The 17,127-nt window shown below is 40.5% G+C and overlaps 1 protein-coding gene across 2 annotated transcripts in view; it reads right to left on the bottom strand.

The window, feature by feature from the left end:
- Positions 1 to 205: 205 nt before the first annotated feature.
- Positions 206 to 17,127, bottom strand: part of HS6ST3 (heparan sulfate 6-O-sulfotransferase 3) — a 293,145-nt gene continuing 276,223 nt past the window's right edge. The window contains exons 2-3 of one of the 2 annotated variants that reach the window (XR_005602784.1): positions 2,706 to 5,924; positions 206 to 2,513 (exon numbers count right to left, since the gene is read on the bottom strand). Coding sequence is in view for 1 of the 2 variants with exons in the window: in XM_010394661.3 (XP_010392963.2) it covers positions 5,219 to 5,924 (706 nt within the window). In the remaining variant the exon portion in view is untranslated. Of the gene's footprint in view, positions 5,925 to 17,127 lie in introns of both variants that reach the window. The other variant, XM_010394661.3, reaches the window with a different exon arrangement.

Raw genomic sequence — 17,127 nt, 5'->3', positions numbered from 1 at the left:
TGGGCTGGCCCTCAGTGCTGCAGGAGCAGAAATGAAGTCCAATTCAAATCAAAAGATTTGGTATTGGGCCCTAACATAATTAAACAATAAGTTATAGCAACATGATTTTCCTCCATGTACATTTTGTTAAAAAAACACAGTAGATTTTTACTATGACTTGGAACATTTTTAGTCATTTTTATGGCTATGTAGATAAAATGGAATCTTTAGTGTTTCAAAAACACAATCAATGTTTATTTGTTCTCGTAAGTAATTCATGGACCCAACAATATTCAACAAAACTTCATTTTTAACAGATCTCTTAATGAGCATCATTTTACAGAAAACCACCAACAAATAAATATATGAAAACAATTGCTTTTGACATCACAATGGTTAAACACATTAAATAATTCATTAAATTGTGCTTTACATCAATGAAAATCCCTAGGTCTACAAACTATCTTTTAAATAGGAATGAAAGTATATATGATTACTCACAATACAATCTCTTAGTAGCAGAGTTCACAAACATTATTGCACATAAACAGAAGGAAAATTCCTAAAGAATAAAGTAATTTACAGCCTATTAATTTATTCTTTCATCTTAAATATGGCAACTGATAGGAATTCTTTATTTTTTTTTTCTCTTCCAACATTTATTTGAAATCACAGAGCTAGTGATATGGCCAAGAAGAAAGCCAAGGACATTGCAGGCTATGGAACCCATTTCCCTCCACGAAATGTAGACAAAGAAAGTATTACAGGACCCAAACTGAACGAAGTGTTACAGTGGAAACTGGGTACTTTTTCTGAGTGTGCTTTTGTTACATGTAGGGAGGATACAGCCATTGACTCCAGCAGAATGACATAATTGTGATTGTTCATCCCACACATAGTTGTCCTCACCAGTCTGGAAACAAGATAATCCTTATCCCAGACCAAAAAAAAAAGAGTAATTCCATATGTATCACGGGAACAGCAACAGAGGGAAGAAAAAGTGAGATACGTTTTAAAACAGCAGCACTCATAACTGATACAAGAGTGCAGGTGGGAAACAAGATCCCACTAGGGCAGAAGGAAGCATGTGCTAACGAGAAAACCAACTTTAAAAGCCTCCTGATTTAGTCATGGATGTCAAATCTGAAACATATCCAGACCCAAAGGTGATGTGACCTGCCATTTGGTTGAATGGGTATGATACAGTTATGAAGTGTGGCTCTGGATCTGACTTCCATGACTTTTTTATTCTGTATTTCTGTTTTTAGTGAATAGCAAATAACTGCTGCATGTTGGGTAGAATCCCTAGCAAGGCTATGACAGCCTCCCTACTAATACAATAGCAGTGGAAAATACCCAACATCAGAAACAGCGGGTTTTTTCTTTCCTGATGGTGAAAAAGGTTTTTACTGTCAGCACTGATGAGTGGGGAAGAGAAGACAAATTTTCATTCCTTAATAAGGCCATAAGGCCATAAGGTGAGTGCTTGAACTAGACATCAAATTATCAGGAACAAGTTCTAATGACACAGCATGTTTCTCTGTCCACTCCAAGCCTACAGTGAATTATATAACTGGAAAAGGCAGTGCTGGGAATGTGATGGGAGAGATTAGCAAGTACATCGCCATTACAAAAGACAGATTTTTTTCAGCACCACAGTAGCAGAAGCCAAACTGCCTTGTTTAAGCAACAAAATAATGCCAGGAAGATGGACAGAAATCTTATAGCATTGTTGCTCATGAAGCTTTACAAAGAAACATGCTGCTCCCTGATCTTATATGGGCCAGTGTAATTATGGTGAAGTTTATGCTGTCAGAGCAATAAAAACCTGGAATAACAGAGATGTGAAGCAGGACCTTTATTTTGCTTTTGCATTACATTATTTCAGGCACAGTGCCCAAGAGGAGGAAAGCTGCAGGCCTGTGTCTTAGAAATCAGCCTGAAGGTGTTTCCAAACTGCTTTATTTGTCATGTGGAAGGAAACTCTGCTAAGAAAAACAGAATTGTTGGTGCAGTGAGTTTGCTGGATCTGCTGCTGGAGCTGGGGAAGGAGGTGCCAGGTCCTTCAGTCGCAGGGCTCTGGGCAAGGTCTTAACTGCTGACTGCCCACCCGTCCCAGAAAAACCCCCGAACAACAAAAGCAACAAACCCACTCCTGCACAACCAGGGCTACTTGGCTCCAGAGAAAAAAAGAAAATCCAACAAACAACTTCAATTTTAACTAAATCCCAAGTGTTAAGGCAAATGCCGTTAACATAGATGCCGCAGCACATTAACAGCTCTTCAGGACCCTAATCTTGACTCCTGGGAAATAACTGATGAAAAAGGTTAGGCATCACATTAAGATGTTGCCAAACTATTAAAGCTAATGTAAGCCACCTATAAACTGCTTCGATTTTCCTCATTAGGCTTTGTTTTGTATCAGGCAGAAGGAACAGTCTGGAGAACAGTTGGTATGCTTAGACAGCTGAAACTGATACTTACAGTCACTGGTGAGGCTCCAGGGAAGTATTTCTGAGCACTGTCTCCTTTCCCTTGAAAAGAAAACACTGCATTTTCTAAATGAAAAATGAGGCCCCAGTTGCTGTGGGCAGCATAGAGAGGTGGCCCGCTGGGCAATGAGTAAGGTATGTGAGGAAGGGGCAACTATTTTTTTGCACTTAGGAGGAAGAGGAAGGGATGCACTACAAAACAAGAGTTGGCATTTATTTTACTTCCTTGCTTACCTTGCTCCTTAATGTGAGTGTGGCCTTGCATCTTTCTTCCCACATGGCTGGCTTCTCCCCTGCCCTTCAGGGTCTCCCCAGCACCCCGAGCTCCCTGTGCTCATGGAAACAAGAAGAGCACCTGCAAATCCTGGAGACAGAGCATCAGGTGCCAAAAGCATCCTTCCCCTCTCATGCTGTGTGGTCTCCAGCAAGATGTGGCAATGGGCACAGGAATGGGGAGATGCAAGAGTTTCCATCATTCCTGTGTCACCGACCAGAAAGCTCCTTCCCTCCACAGGGCCAGGGCCAGCCCAGCCTAAAGCCCTGGTGCCAGCAGGTAAGATGTCAGGTCACTGTGAATAACATGCACCATGCTAAAGGTGCAGTTGTGCCAGTGAGCCTTCGCTCTTCATGACCTCACTGTCCTGCAGCCAGGACACCCAGAGCGAGCTTCAGTCCTTGACTGTAAAGATTTCAATTTACGTCTCGGAAGGTTGGTGTCCATACGTGAGCGAGGTGTCTGAGCGCCTCTTCCAGGTGATGGGGATCCAAGCAGCATCGTCCAGTAGCCTAGAGAGCTTCTCACTCTCCTCTAAGGCAGACATCCCATGCTCAGACAGGAGAACAACAATCTGCAGCCCTGCCTTTTCCCTTCTGAATGTGGAGGTGGGAGAAGATGTACATGATCCATGAGTGGAAGAGGTATTAGGGACCAAAACCCACCACTACTCATCCCAGAGTAACATATTGACAATCAGACATAAAGCAGCATATTGTTAATGAACTACATTGATAATGAGGCATCATCCTGGTAGCCCTCTTCACTTCTTAATGCTATTATGATATTTCATGTTCAGTGTGTTATTGTATGCATTACCTCTCAGCAGGATCGTTAGATTGTATTTTTTATATTCTGCATAGATAAGTAGCAATAGCATTTTCAGAAGAAAAGAAGATACAGCATGCACCAAAAAAAAAATCCAACTCGGAAATGAAGGGACAAACTTTCAAATTGAGCCTCTTTTTTCTGTAACACATTATTTTTTCAACCAACTGGATAGAAACCTTGAATTTTGAAAACAAGCGAGAAATGTGCATCCACATCAGGTACTCCAGTACTTCTAATTAGCAAATCTGTAAGGTAAAAGCCATTCATGCATGCAATAATATACTTTCAGCATCTTGATTTAGCAGCCATGTTGAGGCACTTAGAGAAATTTCCTCCTAATGCTTTACATTTATGCCAGAAGAAGAAGGAAAAAAAACTCTCTCAGAAGATCTATGGTGCATAGGACCCTCTTTTTAAAATTTCACTATTACGAATGGAACAACATAAAATCTTGGAATAAACAGATGCAGTTTAGCCACAAGAATGTAACATGTGGAGGAAGAACCCATTGAACCTTTTTCTAGACAAGGAAGAAAAACAGATACAGATCTCTCATCATGAAAACAATAAATTTACAAAGAATCTTCATATAGAGTAATAAATATCAAGACTTTCCACATATCCATTACGTATCCTATAAAAATGAAAGCTGATTTTTTTTCTAGCCACTACTGTAGTTAGAGAGAAAACCAATTTAAATTGTATGCACTCAGCATCAATGTATTTTAACAGACAATATCATATACCTGCCTACCTTCACAGACAATGTATCTCCAGGCTTTTACAGCAAATCTGGAAAATGTCACACCAATATTTAAGCTTTTCCTTCTCTATTTCCTCTTCCCTGGAGTTTGCTTGACCCCTTTTGTGAATGTGAAGGCAGATTTCATTGCCCCCAGCCAGATAATCTCTGCGATGTGTGCTCAGCTGCTCCACAGACCTCATTTCTCAAAGCTCGCCTTTGCCACACGCACTCAGAAAGATGGCTCCTACCTGGCTGGCTTAGTACTCTCAGCATCTGCAGGAAAATAAGCCAACCTCTCCACCATCTCACCTAATCAATCTCTGACTGCTGACCTTTGGAACAGTGCCCCAATCCAACACTTCCTATGTCTTTTTTCATCAAATTCTTCCCTTAATCAAAACACAGCATGTAGAAGTTTGAAGGGCAATGTGTGCACCTTCTCCATTTCATTCACTAGAAAGTTATGCACTACAGTTTCAATGAACAGTACGAAATAAACCAGCTCTCATGTCACAAAAGAACCAAGCCAGGTATTTTTCCCCAATTTATCATTCATGTCTGCACAAGTTTTAGTAGCTCACATTGTACAGGGTACATCTCTTAATGCAATCTCTCTCTCTCTCTCTCTCTTCAACCCATCCTCATAGATAAGGCCTTTGAAGGAAGTCTTTTCCGACAGGAATCTTATTCTACTGCCATTTAATAACACTAATCAATACCTATTGAGAAAAAAATACATTCTCACTGGCAGAAACCAAGAAAAACTGAGATAAGGAGGGGGAGTTGTCAGACGTGGTCTCATTTACCAAAGCAGTAGGTCTCCCTTGGCTAATTCCCAGGTAGCCACGTTGCACAAACAATCTGATCCTCTCACTGGTTAGGCAAGATGGAGGAGCATCACCACCTTGCAACCTGACTATTATAATCTTCAGTAACAGCTACTTCTGCTGCCTCTTCCCTTGGCCACTGGTGAGCTCTCTGCTCCCGCAGCAGTCGCCGCTCCTCTCGCCTCTTTAGCCGGTTCTTCTGATGCTCCTCTTGCTTGGAGTACTGGAAGCGCTGCAGGAACAGGTCCTTTGCGTATTCGTACAGCTGCATGTCCAAGAAATTCAGCTCCTCTATCCGCTGCCGCACATCCTCGCCAATGTCCACATTGGAGGCCCGCGTGACGTTGAATTGGGTGAATGGTGAAATGAATTTCAGGTTGAATGTCCTCTCAAAGAGATACTGTGTTTTCCTCTGAAATTCCGTCAGGCCGAAGAAGGCCATGTTTTTCAGATTGTTCTTGGCGCTTTGGAGAAGAATCATATTTCTCTCACTCTCATTCATAAAAGTCAGGTTGTAGCACCCCACCAGGCTGAGGTCTGCCAGCATGCGCACCTGGCGGTTGCTGGCCAAGTTGTAGCTACAATCCATGAATTCCTGTAAACTGACTCCAGACCAGTCATCTCCTTCATAACAGGTAGGCAGCTCGTCTGGTGTCGGGCTTCTTCCATCACACATATGAAGGGATGTTTTCCACGTCGCACCCCTCTGCACATGCTTCCATTCACTCAAGTACCGTGACACTGGATCCCTCAGCATGGTGATGTAATAGAAATTCCTGAAACATAGAATTAAACACAGTTTTAAGACTTCAGTAGATTTCCCTATTTATTCTCCAATAAAAACATTACCCGCCACTGGCACCACACCCTTCACTTTTTCCAGTGCAATGTAGGTGCTACAGGTGACTCTTTCTGAGACAGTAAAATCTTCATAAATACCATGAATAAAACACAAGGTAAATTGGGGGGGGAGAGAGAGAGATGAAAGGAAATAAGCAGTTATCAGAGAAACGGAATTACTTTGACCTATCAACTGTTCAGTGATAGTTACTTTATATAGAAACCAGTTAACTGAAGTGTTCTCCCCTCCATGTTGAAATACTAACCGCCAGCAATATTAGAAAAAGTCTGAAAAGTGATTGAAATAATCTTGCCACTTCTCTTCTGGACTGAGACGTGCACATCTCACAAGATGCACAGGATGATAATCCCTACAGCGCTTGGTCACAATCCAAGAAAAGCATGAACAATTTCATATGGATGGTGCAAGTGCTAAAAATAACGCCATGTGGAAGACTGGCATGAGCCACCTACTTAAGAAAAACCCTGTTATTAAGTGGGTTGGAGTGAAGATAATAAGAGACCAAAAATCCATTCATATGACTTAATTTTAGACAAGTGCTTGATTGAAATTAGTTATAATCATGCAGTACAAAAGCATTTGTTGGTATAAAGATTATCATTATTCAACCTCACCTGTCAAGAATACAAAAGAGACACCAAGATATATTGATTTGAAATAGAGAAAGTAACTACAGAACTCACACTGTCAGTTCATCTTTCTGCTATTAAATTCAGTTTGTATGTCTTATTTATGGCAATCTGAAAGGGACTGCAATTAAATATGCATCAAGGAGGCTTTCACAGATTGAGGGTTTTTTACTAAGAGATGTTTTACTCAGTAATAACTCACCTGAATTATAAGGTGATAGCATAAACACAAAGCAAAACTGAAATACTTATGGTTTCTCTCAGCTAGAATAACCAGAGGATTCATGACTAAAATTAACGCATAGTCTGGTACAAAAATAGGTTCGTGAGTTTGCATGACTCATCTTACTGCAAACTACACATTAATAAATCATGAGCCCTAAGATTTCTTAAGAAAAGTCTGGTCTCAGTATTATGGTATCTGCAATGGTAGGGAGGAGAGGAGAGGAGGCAGGAATTGTGCAGCAAGATTGATTCATTTAATTATTTTACAAACTCTTTTATAGACTTTTTTCTTCATAGTCTAACTGGTCAAAGGATCAGCCACCCCTTGGGGTGATTGACTAAAATCCTAAAACATCCATTGTCAAAATATTTTTCTACTGTACCATAAACAAAGCTCTGCAAGGTCGCAGGTGTTTATAGAACTCTGCTAATCTCTTCCGTGAGAGAGAAAAGTATCTCATGGCACTGGAAAGAAGCAAGAAAAATTCTTGATAGCAGCACTATTGTATCCACATCTCAGAACCTCCTCTTCAGCCTAGAGAAGGATGAGGGAAGTAAGCAGGAAGCAAGCCTGCTGAAGACAAGCTACCCTGTAAACAAACCAACATTTTGGGAGAGTCATCTCATACAAGAGCTAACTCCACTTAAATGAAAAATCTCAAAATTTGGGACAACCTCCAAGACAATTACTTTGCTTTTTCAGATACCACCTACTTCCTGCCACTAAGGGTTCACCATCTCCATAAACCTTAGGTTTACCATAAAAATATTTATTTCCCCACATACTGCTAAATATGCAAATATATTCCAGAGTGCAGACAAAGCAAAGGGAAACAGGTCTGAATGCTTCATTCTTATTCATTCTCAATTTTCTGCCGACAGGATGTATATTTTCCAGAATAAGGTTATGAGACCAAACTATGGACTATGTTCTGCTGCAGGGTAATTTCCTGAACTACTATCTAATAGAAACAGCTGTTTCAAGACTTATTTCACAGCAGAAGCTTTACAGGTGGATTTAAATTAGCAAGTGCCATGGATGTATTTTCTCTATCACTTGCACTGAAAGCCATGATTTCTGTCAGCATCAGGCAATACTTTGAAGGATGGCATTTCCAGAATCGTTTGGAGCTTGGGTCTTCTGACTGCTGCTCACACATGACCAAACCTCATGTCAGCTGTTTTGGTCCCCTTCAGTTACTTACACAGCCCACATCAACAGGGGACCCAAGAATCACACAACCCTTCATAGACAGGTATTTCTAAAATCCCTTTTGTCCTGCAGAGCAGGAAGTACAAGAAATCCTCTTGTGTGCTCTGCAGGATAGTTCCACTATGAAAAGCAGTCTTTGGGCACTTCAGGCACAGCTTTCTCTTCTCAGACTGGATTTTCATCACATCTTGGCTCTATACTGCATGTATAAGAGCACATTAAGAACTACCTTCCATTTTACAGGGAAAAAGGGGACACATTTCACAAGTGCTGTGCAGATAAAACAGCCCAACTCTCAAACACCCATCAACTCTGAGCATAAGAAGTTGTTGTTGCAACATCCAGCAGGCACTGATAGGGTTGTGACCAAAAATGGTTGAAATTCCAAGGGAGCAGAGACAAAAAACAATGGACAAAGACTCAGAGGCATTTGCACACATCTACATCAACAAAGATGGGGCACTGGCTTCGTCCTTGTATTGCTGCCCCTCCTCTCTGCAGGTAATTTTGGATGTTAATATGTGGTAACAGACAGATTTAAAAGTTGCTCTTGACAGTTATTTATACCGCTAATAATAGTTCTGTCTTTCTTCACCCATCTCCAGCAGCCCCAGCCAGGCATGACTCAGAGCAACAACAATTAACAAAAATACCTCCTTTGCATCAATCATTTCCATTTCAGCCCTGGATATGTAAATGTGTTTGATGTGCAATAGACAGGAGTACAAAGCAAATGCATGGAAATGAGAACAGCACATCTTTGTATAACACCCGCAGCTTCCCTTCTGCACACTGGGCCAGAAACCTTCGCCAGTCTGCTGCTGCTCCTCCTTGTGACTACCTAACTTCTGCAGAGTTTTTCCTGCCCAGATTAATCTGCTTCTGGTTTCTGCAGCTTTCAGAGTTGCCTTCTTGTGTTACCCATTGAATGGCTTCTTCAACTGGTAGACATTCTTTAACAGCAGCTTGACACACTTTTAGTTTCTGAGGGGCTGATAACTTATGCTGCATTCACCATTTACAACCTTCTGATTAACCTTCTGTTTGTGATCCTCTGTCACCCTTTTAACCAATCTGAGGTTGGAAGACCTTAAGATTTCTTCTACCTAATCCTGGACACTGACCAGATGGCACTGTTACATGCTACCCCTGGACTGGAGGGATGCTGCACTCAAGTTGTGCACCGAGTTTTCTTTTACGGAAAAGGGTGTCATGTCTCTAGAATAATGACATAAGTAAACACATGAAGGCCATGAACATTTGTTTCAGTTGTAAAATTATAAAAATTATAAAACTTATCTTAGGAAATTGTTTTCAAATTGTTTTCAAATGTTGACACTTATGGAATAATTATAGAAGTATTTTGGAGCCCTCAGTTCCTCACACACAAGTGTTCAATCACACTGGGAATGGCCAAGGAGTCAGCTCATAATAAAGACAAGAAGTTGGTTGTAAAAATATGAAACAGGATATGGCCTTTCTTCACTGTTCAGTAAAATAGCATAAAGTTAGCTAAATACTGAACATGCTTGAGCCACTCTGAATACAAATGTTCACTTGTTCTCGTCGGTGTAAGCGACCCTCTTGCAGCACCCATGCTCACACTTATGTGGCTATGTTGAACTCCAGGGCTACCCACTGTGGGAAATACTGAGCAAAGAATTAAGTAATGACTTCTGTTACCCTGTTTGTCAAAGCAAACTCATCACAGACTTCTTGCCTTAATTTTAATAGACTCCCATAATCGATTACTGAAACTACTGTCAGAGACACCCTCGGTGCTTAAAGGCTAGCCAAAAAAAATATGCTGGTATGTCAGGGAGAAGATATTTTACATAAAATATTTCAAATTAGTTAAAAACCATACAAGTTTTATATATATATATATATTTATATTCATGTAATCAATATCTGTATCAGCATGTGCATGTGTGTGTAAAAATTTACGCTGAAATCTGGCCATAACCTGGATTTGTCAATGATACAAAAATGATAGTAAATGCATAAGTGTGTGTTTGCCAATGTATCTTGTGACTGTCTCTATAAACACGTAGTCATGTAAGAACAGTCTAGATTTAATTTCAAACACCAGCCCCCTAGTCACAGTGTTAGCTCCTCCTGAAAGGAAACTTTATGCAGCTTCCCTAGATTAAGCAATCTCCTTTCGAGCATGATGTACTGAAACTAATGGATTATTGGAGTTGTTACTATGGGATAGTTGATTTTTTGGAAAGGTGATGGTCAGGGCAAGGGCCTGATGATCCATGCAAGGGCTCAAACAAGCACCAGTGTGAAGCGTGGGCTGCACACTGCTGTTTACACTAGAGTTATAAAGTACTTGGTAATTCCTAAGGCTCTAGTCCTACTTGCATGAAATCCAATCTCTTCATTAGCGTTAGGCAAAGAAAACCTTTAATTAACAGAACAGATAAAACGAGCTTCTAGTTATAACCTAAGAACATGTATTTCTTCCACATTATAAGGTATTTTAATATAAATACTCTAATCTTACATTAATCCTTCAATAGTATTGCTCTGGTTTAGAAATTAATTTCAGAGGAGCAGAGTCTGCTATTAGCAGAGGTGATCCCAAACCAGGGCATTTTGCCTCTTCTATCACCATGGAACAGATGTCCCGGCTGAGGGAGATTTACTAAATACTTGAAGGATCACCACACACTGAGAACAAAAACATCCTATAGGGCCTCCTGGGGAATAAGGATGAATGGCATCTTCATAAAAGGAGAAGAGTGTGCTCATGGCAGCGGACGCAGAGACAGAAGAGTATTTGAGGTGGAGAAAAAGAGTCACCAGAGAGTATTTTGGAAAACATTAGCAGACAGAAGAAAGAAAAACCAAAGTGACTGAAAAATCCAGGTGTACCATAAAACCATCTACATTCTGGTTCTTTCTGGTAGAAAGGAAAATAAAAGCCCGTGTCAAGTTTATGTCCTAAGTGGAGATAAGAAATTAGTAGCTTTAATTGTGGAAGTGAGTGTGTTCCCAAGGAAAGGTCTTAAATACCCACCAAAAGCCATCCTGTCAGCACACTTCTGCTACCAACAGAGGCTGTGGCAAGATGAAGGCTTAAGAAGGATCGGCTTTGTGTGAACAAAAGCCATATACTTCCCAATTTTATCCTCAAGCCCAGGTTCTCACAGGCAGTAATAGTTAGCCCACAATCAGCAACCTCTCTTTGGGCAAAGTATCGTCAGTATGGATAATGGTGAAAGGAAGAGGGTAAACAAATGAAACAAAAATAAGTATAATGCAGTACATGTACAATTAGGGAACAAAAGCATGCAACAGGAAGGATGGGGGAAGGCAGAAAGCAAAGAAACATTGTCAGGCTGATCTGAACTGGTCAGTCACCCTAGTGAAATGCAGATGTATCAGCTCAAGGCTGGCAGCATTTCTGTGCAGAGTGTCTCTGCATCCATGGTGTGCTTAATTTACAGATAACCTGCCCAAAATAACAAGAACAGACTGTATACTTATCCAGAACAATGGCACCGTAATGAAAATCTATGAAACAGTGCACAAAATATATGCATATCCATCTGGCTGCAGGAAGTATCATACAGCTTATCCACCAAGCCAGACAGATAAACCCTAGCTGTCCCACAAACTTCTGCAAAGATGATGTAGCAGGAGCACACAGGCTTCTTAATCTTAGTGTCTGTCACAGGACGCTAGACACTGTGATGGAATAGTTTTCTAAGAAATCCTTTACATAAGTTTGTGACATTAATACTATTTCTTAGCTGTCCTTTCAGGTTTTCATGGGTTTCTTTACAAGACTTATACTGAAAGAACAGCCACCACCATTAAAAAGTGAAGGTTTATCTCCTCTTACCACATGCATCACCTGCTCAGCATGTAGGAAAAGCACTTATTTGGCTGTTTTCTCAGAAGATCTGAGCACTCACCATTTCTGCTGTTTTTATCTGGGATGATGAGCACTGTAATTACTTAGTGGCTGTAATATTGTACAGACACTTACTCGACATTAAAGGAGAACTTAGCAGAGTTAAATAAAAGAAAAACAAAAAAAACCCAGCTTTAATTTTGAGGTACAAAACTATAAAATTTTAGATGTGTCTCATTATTCCTCTGAAATTTTGTCCCATGGCTCTGAATCCAACTGGAATAAAAACTGGCCATTGTTTCCTATTTATGAGTTGGCCACAAGCCTCTGTTGGCTTTTGTTACTCCAGTACCATAAAGAGCAGCTAAATCCATAGGATATGCCTGGTCAGAGAAGGGACTGGATGCTACTTCCAGGGTAGGACATCTAATTGCAGTGGTCTACATATGAGCTACACATCGAGGCAAGCTCTGAAACCAGCAGGAAGCTGCTCAGCACAGGCAGTGTTGTGTGTCTGGCCGTGGCAGGGGCCACCTCTGGCACGAGCTGCATCCCTTAGAGGCTCCCTTTGCATCACACTGCGTACCTTGGCCGCAGAAAAGCTTAACTGCTGACCTGGAGGTGTCTGTGTTGTACAGGTCTCTCTATCTGCAAGGTGAACCCTGTGCCTAGAGCCAAAGGGTCCTTACCTGAAGGGACGTATTCACAGAATGCAAAGTTCAGGCCAACATCAAAAACTAACCACTAACATAACATTTTGTAATGAGTGAGGAGTAACTACAGATAATCTCCATTTCATGCCTCTTTGTACCTATACATCTACCAGTCATGGTAGAATACCTCTTTCTAAACATGCTTATAGAGTTGGAGCATTCCCCAAAGCAAAACAAAGTTTTTTAGCAAGTTCTGTATTGTTTCACACAAATCTCCAATCCAATGGACTGCTAGAAAAACAGTCCATTATAATTTTGTTGTCCTTGCTGATCTATCAGTATATCAGCATGACAGAGGGAGGGCTGGGAGTCAGACAGCTGGGATTGTATTTCTGGTTCTGGTAAGCAAAGGCGGTTGCTCGGGAAGTTATTTGTGATGACACAGTCTGTTACAGGCAAGAGAAATGGGGTGATTGGGCATTGTGAGGCACTTAAGAAATGTGAAACCTTGTATTTCCTTGCATGTTAGGAGGAATACTCCCTGTCACCAACTTCAGTTTCTTTTACAGTAATTCACTGCTTTCATTATAAAACTCCCAAGTTTTCTGTTTAGATACTGCAAGCCCTTTTTTCTTTAAAAATATCCTCTGAAATATCAAATTAAATTCTGTATCCATGCCATCAGAAAAACCTCAGGAAAGCTTTATAGCACTGTTTTATCTTTTTTTTTGCATTGTTGTTGATCAGAAGATTAGTGTCCTACACCTGATTAAAGAATGACAGATGACAAGGAGTGTCTTTAGAGATCACTCACTCTCTGACATCAAACTACTTTTAACAGTAGTGATTTAGGGTAATCCAGAAGGGTAGAAGAAAGGGAGTGAACCTTTGGCAACACAAATGCTGCATGTACAACATTAGGAATTTTTCCACTTAAAGAGTCCAATTTTCCTTGATGTGAAGCTAGAACAAATTCAATAATGGCGTAGAGCTATGCAAAGATATGAGAAGAATGAGACATCAAGTAAGCTATTTTAACACAGCACTGGCTCATAGATTCATATAATATAGAAAAAAAGATGAGTTTCAAAACCCAGCACTACATCTGTACTTAAAACAATGGTAAAAAACCACATTTGTGGAGACTCTAATTTTTTTTTATTAAATACTTCAGGAATGAAGACTACTGGCCTTGGACTATGCAAACGGACAATTCCCTTTTAAAATGTTGTCTGCTTTTAGAGTAAGGACATGTGATTTTTTTACTTTTTAAAAATAATGAATAATCATGACAATAATAATCACATTCCTGACGTGTCACATTGCCACATGCCCTTCAAAATCAGCAGTGAAAATGTATCTTGGGACCTACTGCTGCAAAAAGAAAGTGGGAGTGCTGAGACTTTTTTTCTTGACATAGGAGAATATAAATTTGTGAGGATACAGATTTTAATGAAGTATTTCAAAGATGTGTCTAAGACATTAGGGGGAGATCAAACAGCAGCCTTTCAGCACCTAAGAAGAGGCCAGTGAGAAGGTAAAGCAAGGCTTTTCACTCTTGTGCATGGTGGGATAGCTAATGAGGGACAATAGCCATAAACTGAAAAGTGTGAGAATACAAGGAAAACAATTTTCATTATGAGAATAATTAATCATTGGAAAGTTTTGTCAGTAGCAGCTCTGCTTCCTCCACCCTTGGAGATTTTGAATATCCAGCTGGACAGCGCTCTGAGCAACCCCACCTGTGCTCAGTGGTGACCCTGATTTGAGCAGGGGGATGGATTTGAGACCTTCTGAAGTCACTCCCCGCCCCAGGGGCTCTGGGATTCTGAATAACAGCTGAAAATCTGCTGTCACCAAATGTACAGGCCTGTCAGACAACACATCAAACAAGAACCAACTCGCCAACTAGATCATCACCATTCTGCCTTGGTCTTTCCCGACCACTCCAGGAACAGTACAGAGGATTTTTAGTCTCTTTTAAGAGATTGTGGGTTTTTTAAAATATGATTTTAACTAGGGCTATAATGCTCCAAATCAGCACACCCTGAATTATTGAGCAACTTCATGAATATTTATTTCAATGACATGCTATTCAATATAGAGTCTGCAGAAACTGGAGAGGACAGTGCAGCCACTACATGTCCCTAAAGAAATTAATTCTGTTCACAGGTATCAAGTCTGGATCTTGAGCAGCTCCTAGGCTAATGAAATGATGTAGTTACCCACGGTTTTCATCCCAGTATTTTAGAAAAAGCACATGAATAGCATATGAGTATGTGTGAGCTCTGAGCTAATAGAGATTTTTCCTGTGTGTTGCCTTCAGGATTTAGGAATAAATTTTCAAACACAGAGCATAAAGTTGGGCATTTTACTCTATATTTAAACATGTAGGTAAGCTCAGCCTCATTGGCAGTGAAGAAAATAAAGAGTAATATGAGCAGATATGCAGAAATCCGTTGATTTATTTAGTGAAAGAAAGCTCTCAGAGACATCGCAGTGCCCTACTCTGCTAGCCCAGATAACAGCACTCCATTATCCCCTTCCTAAAGCATCCTAGCCCCTTTTGAAATATCATTTTCATGCCACTGCTCCTATTGAAAACATCTTGTGAAGGTAGCTTCTTACAGTTAGGAATACAAGTCTTATTCCCAGACAAAACCTGGCCTTGGTCTACTTAGATCCAGTTGTTCTTGAATTAACACTGCAAATACATCAAGGAGATTTATAAATGTAACATCAGAGAAGGGGACATAGCATTTAACCTGAAGATCAGAGAGCAATCACACCTTTCAATTCTCAATTTACAAAGCTGAACTAGTTTTTATTGTTTCCTCTGATAAGAAAAGTTGTAAGAGACCACACTGCAGTCCTCAAAACCTTTGGGTCATGCTTAGACCCCTTCACTGAATTTTCCAACATCTCAGCTTTTCATGCCAGCTTTTGATAGGGGGCTTACAAAAGTAAGGAGCTCCTGAGATTTGTCCCAGGTTTTGATCATCATAGTAGTCCTTTCCTGGCATTAGAACTTGCATGACTTCAAATTTCACTATTACATGGCTAGAACTGAGCAAATTTCACACGGGGCTTTAGAGGTGCCGTGTACAATAAACATTTCTTACCTCCACTGGCAATGTATACACCCTCTGATACACCCTCACATTGCATTTGGTTCTCTATGTGGCCACATAACTCTGGAAACTCAGACTCAGCGTGTTACTGGCTAAGATGGTTTAATGGAAGGTGTCCCTGCCCATGGCAGGGGGTGTTGGAACTAGATGGTCTTTAAGGTCCCTTTCAACCCAAACCATTCTGTGATTCTAGGAATATGAAGACCCCCCATTTTGGAAGGCAAGCACTCAGAGGATATCTGTTTCTGCTGGCTTCGGATGCATGACCATGCACTTTGCACTACCAAACCTATTTTTATGAAATCCTCAAGGTCATTAAGCAAATTCCATCAATATACTTAAGGTTTTAGTGCCAATATCAGTAATGGAAACCTGAAATAGGGTCAGAGTTAAGACTAGCCCTGTGGAAATTAATGGATAACTTTCCTTTAAGTTCCTCTTTCAGCACATCCTATTTTGTTACCAGCTTCTTGTTCACCAGAAAATTTTTAGGCTCAGCCTCATGTTTTCTGCCTTGTATAGTAACTTTGCAGATGCTGGTCTATCAAATACTTTATTGAAGGTAAATTTCCATTCTGCTATCACAGATGGATGCTGGATATTTACATGTCACAGCCCAGAGGCTGGTGGTCCCAGCTTTGGTGCATGTGAGAACACAGAGGTCGGTTAAGATGGGGAAATGACAATTTGTTTCAGAGTGAAGTGGTCTGGAATAGAAATGCTTAGATGAGGCGATTTGATGGAAAAACAAACAAGCTTGATACAAATTGTAAATCATTTCTTGATGAGACACAAATCCAACAAAGTTCCCTCCAGTGATTTTTGTTCTTTACCTAAATTATATCAAGCTCAGTTGTTCTAAGTATTCCTTAAATTGCTGAAAGGAGTGAAGTAGTAAGAACCTTGCTGAAAGAAATACAAATACAAAATGCAATAATAATTCAAACAATAAGAATTGTGTTGTTCTATCAAGCACACGCATAAAAAACCCCTTGCACCTCTTAAGGAGCAGGGTGTGAGCACACACAGGAGGAAATACTATTCAAAAGCAATAGATGTGCAGCATCTTACAAGATTCTTTAAAGATATGCAAGGTATTTGTGCTGGGGAGAATAAGAAATCTTTAATGGCCAGGACTGGCAAAGGAGGAATCCATTGCTCACATCCCCCCCATTCTATCTTGTCACTATTGTGCCTGGGCGGTTGCTGTGTCTGAAAAGAACTGTGTAAATCTGGGGTACATGTGACTCATTTACTCAAAATTGCTGTTTTCTTTTTTCTCTGTATTTGCTATGCCACTGCACAGAAGGGAACAAGAAATAAGGGTGCATTTGCACTACTGTCCTACCCACCTCCCTGAGCTGCCTCTGGCCCCAGCCTGGGGAGGAAGTTCTGAAC

This window comes from Corvus cornix, chromosome 1, assembly GCF_000738735.6.
Source record: "Corvus cornix cornix isolate S_Up_H32 chromosome 1, ASM73873v5, whole genome shotgun sequence".
Lineage (NCBI taxonomy): Eukaryota > Metazoa > Chordata > Aves > Passeriformes > Corvidae > Corvus > Corvus cornix.
This window is presented reverse-complemented; position numbering and strand designations above follow the sequence as displayed.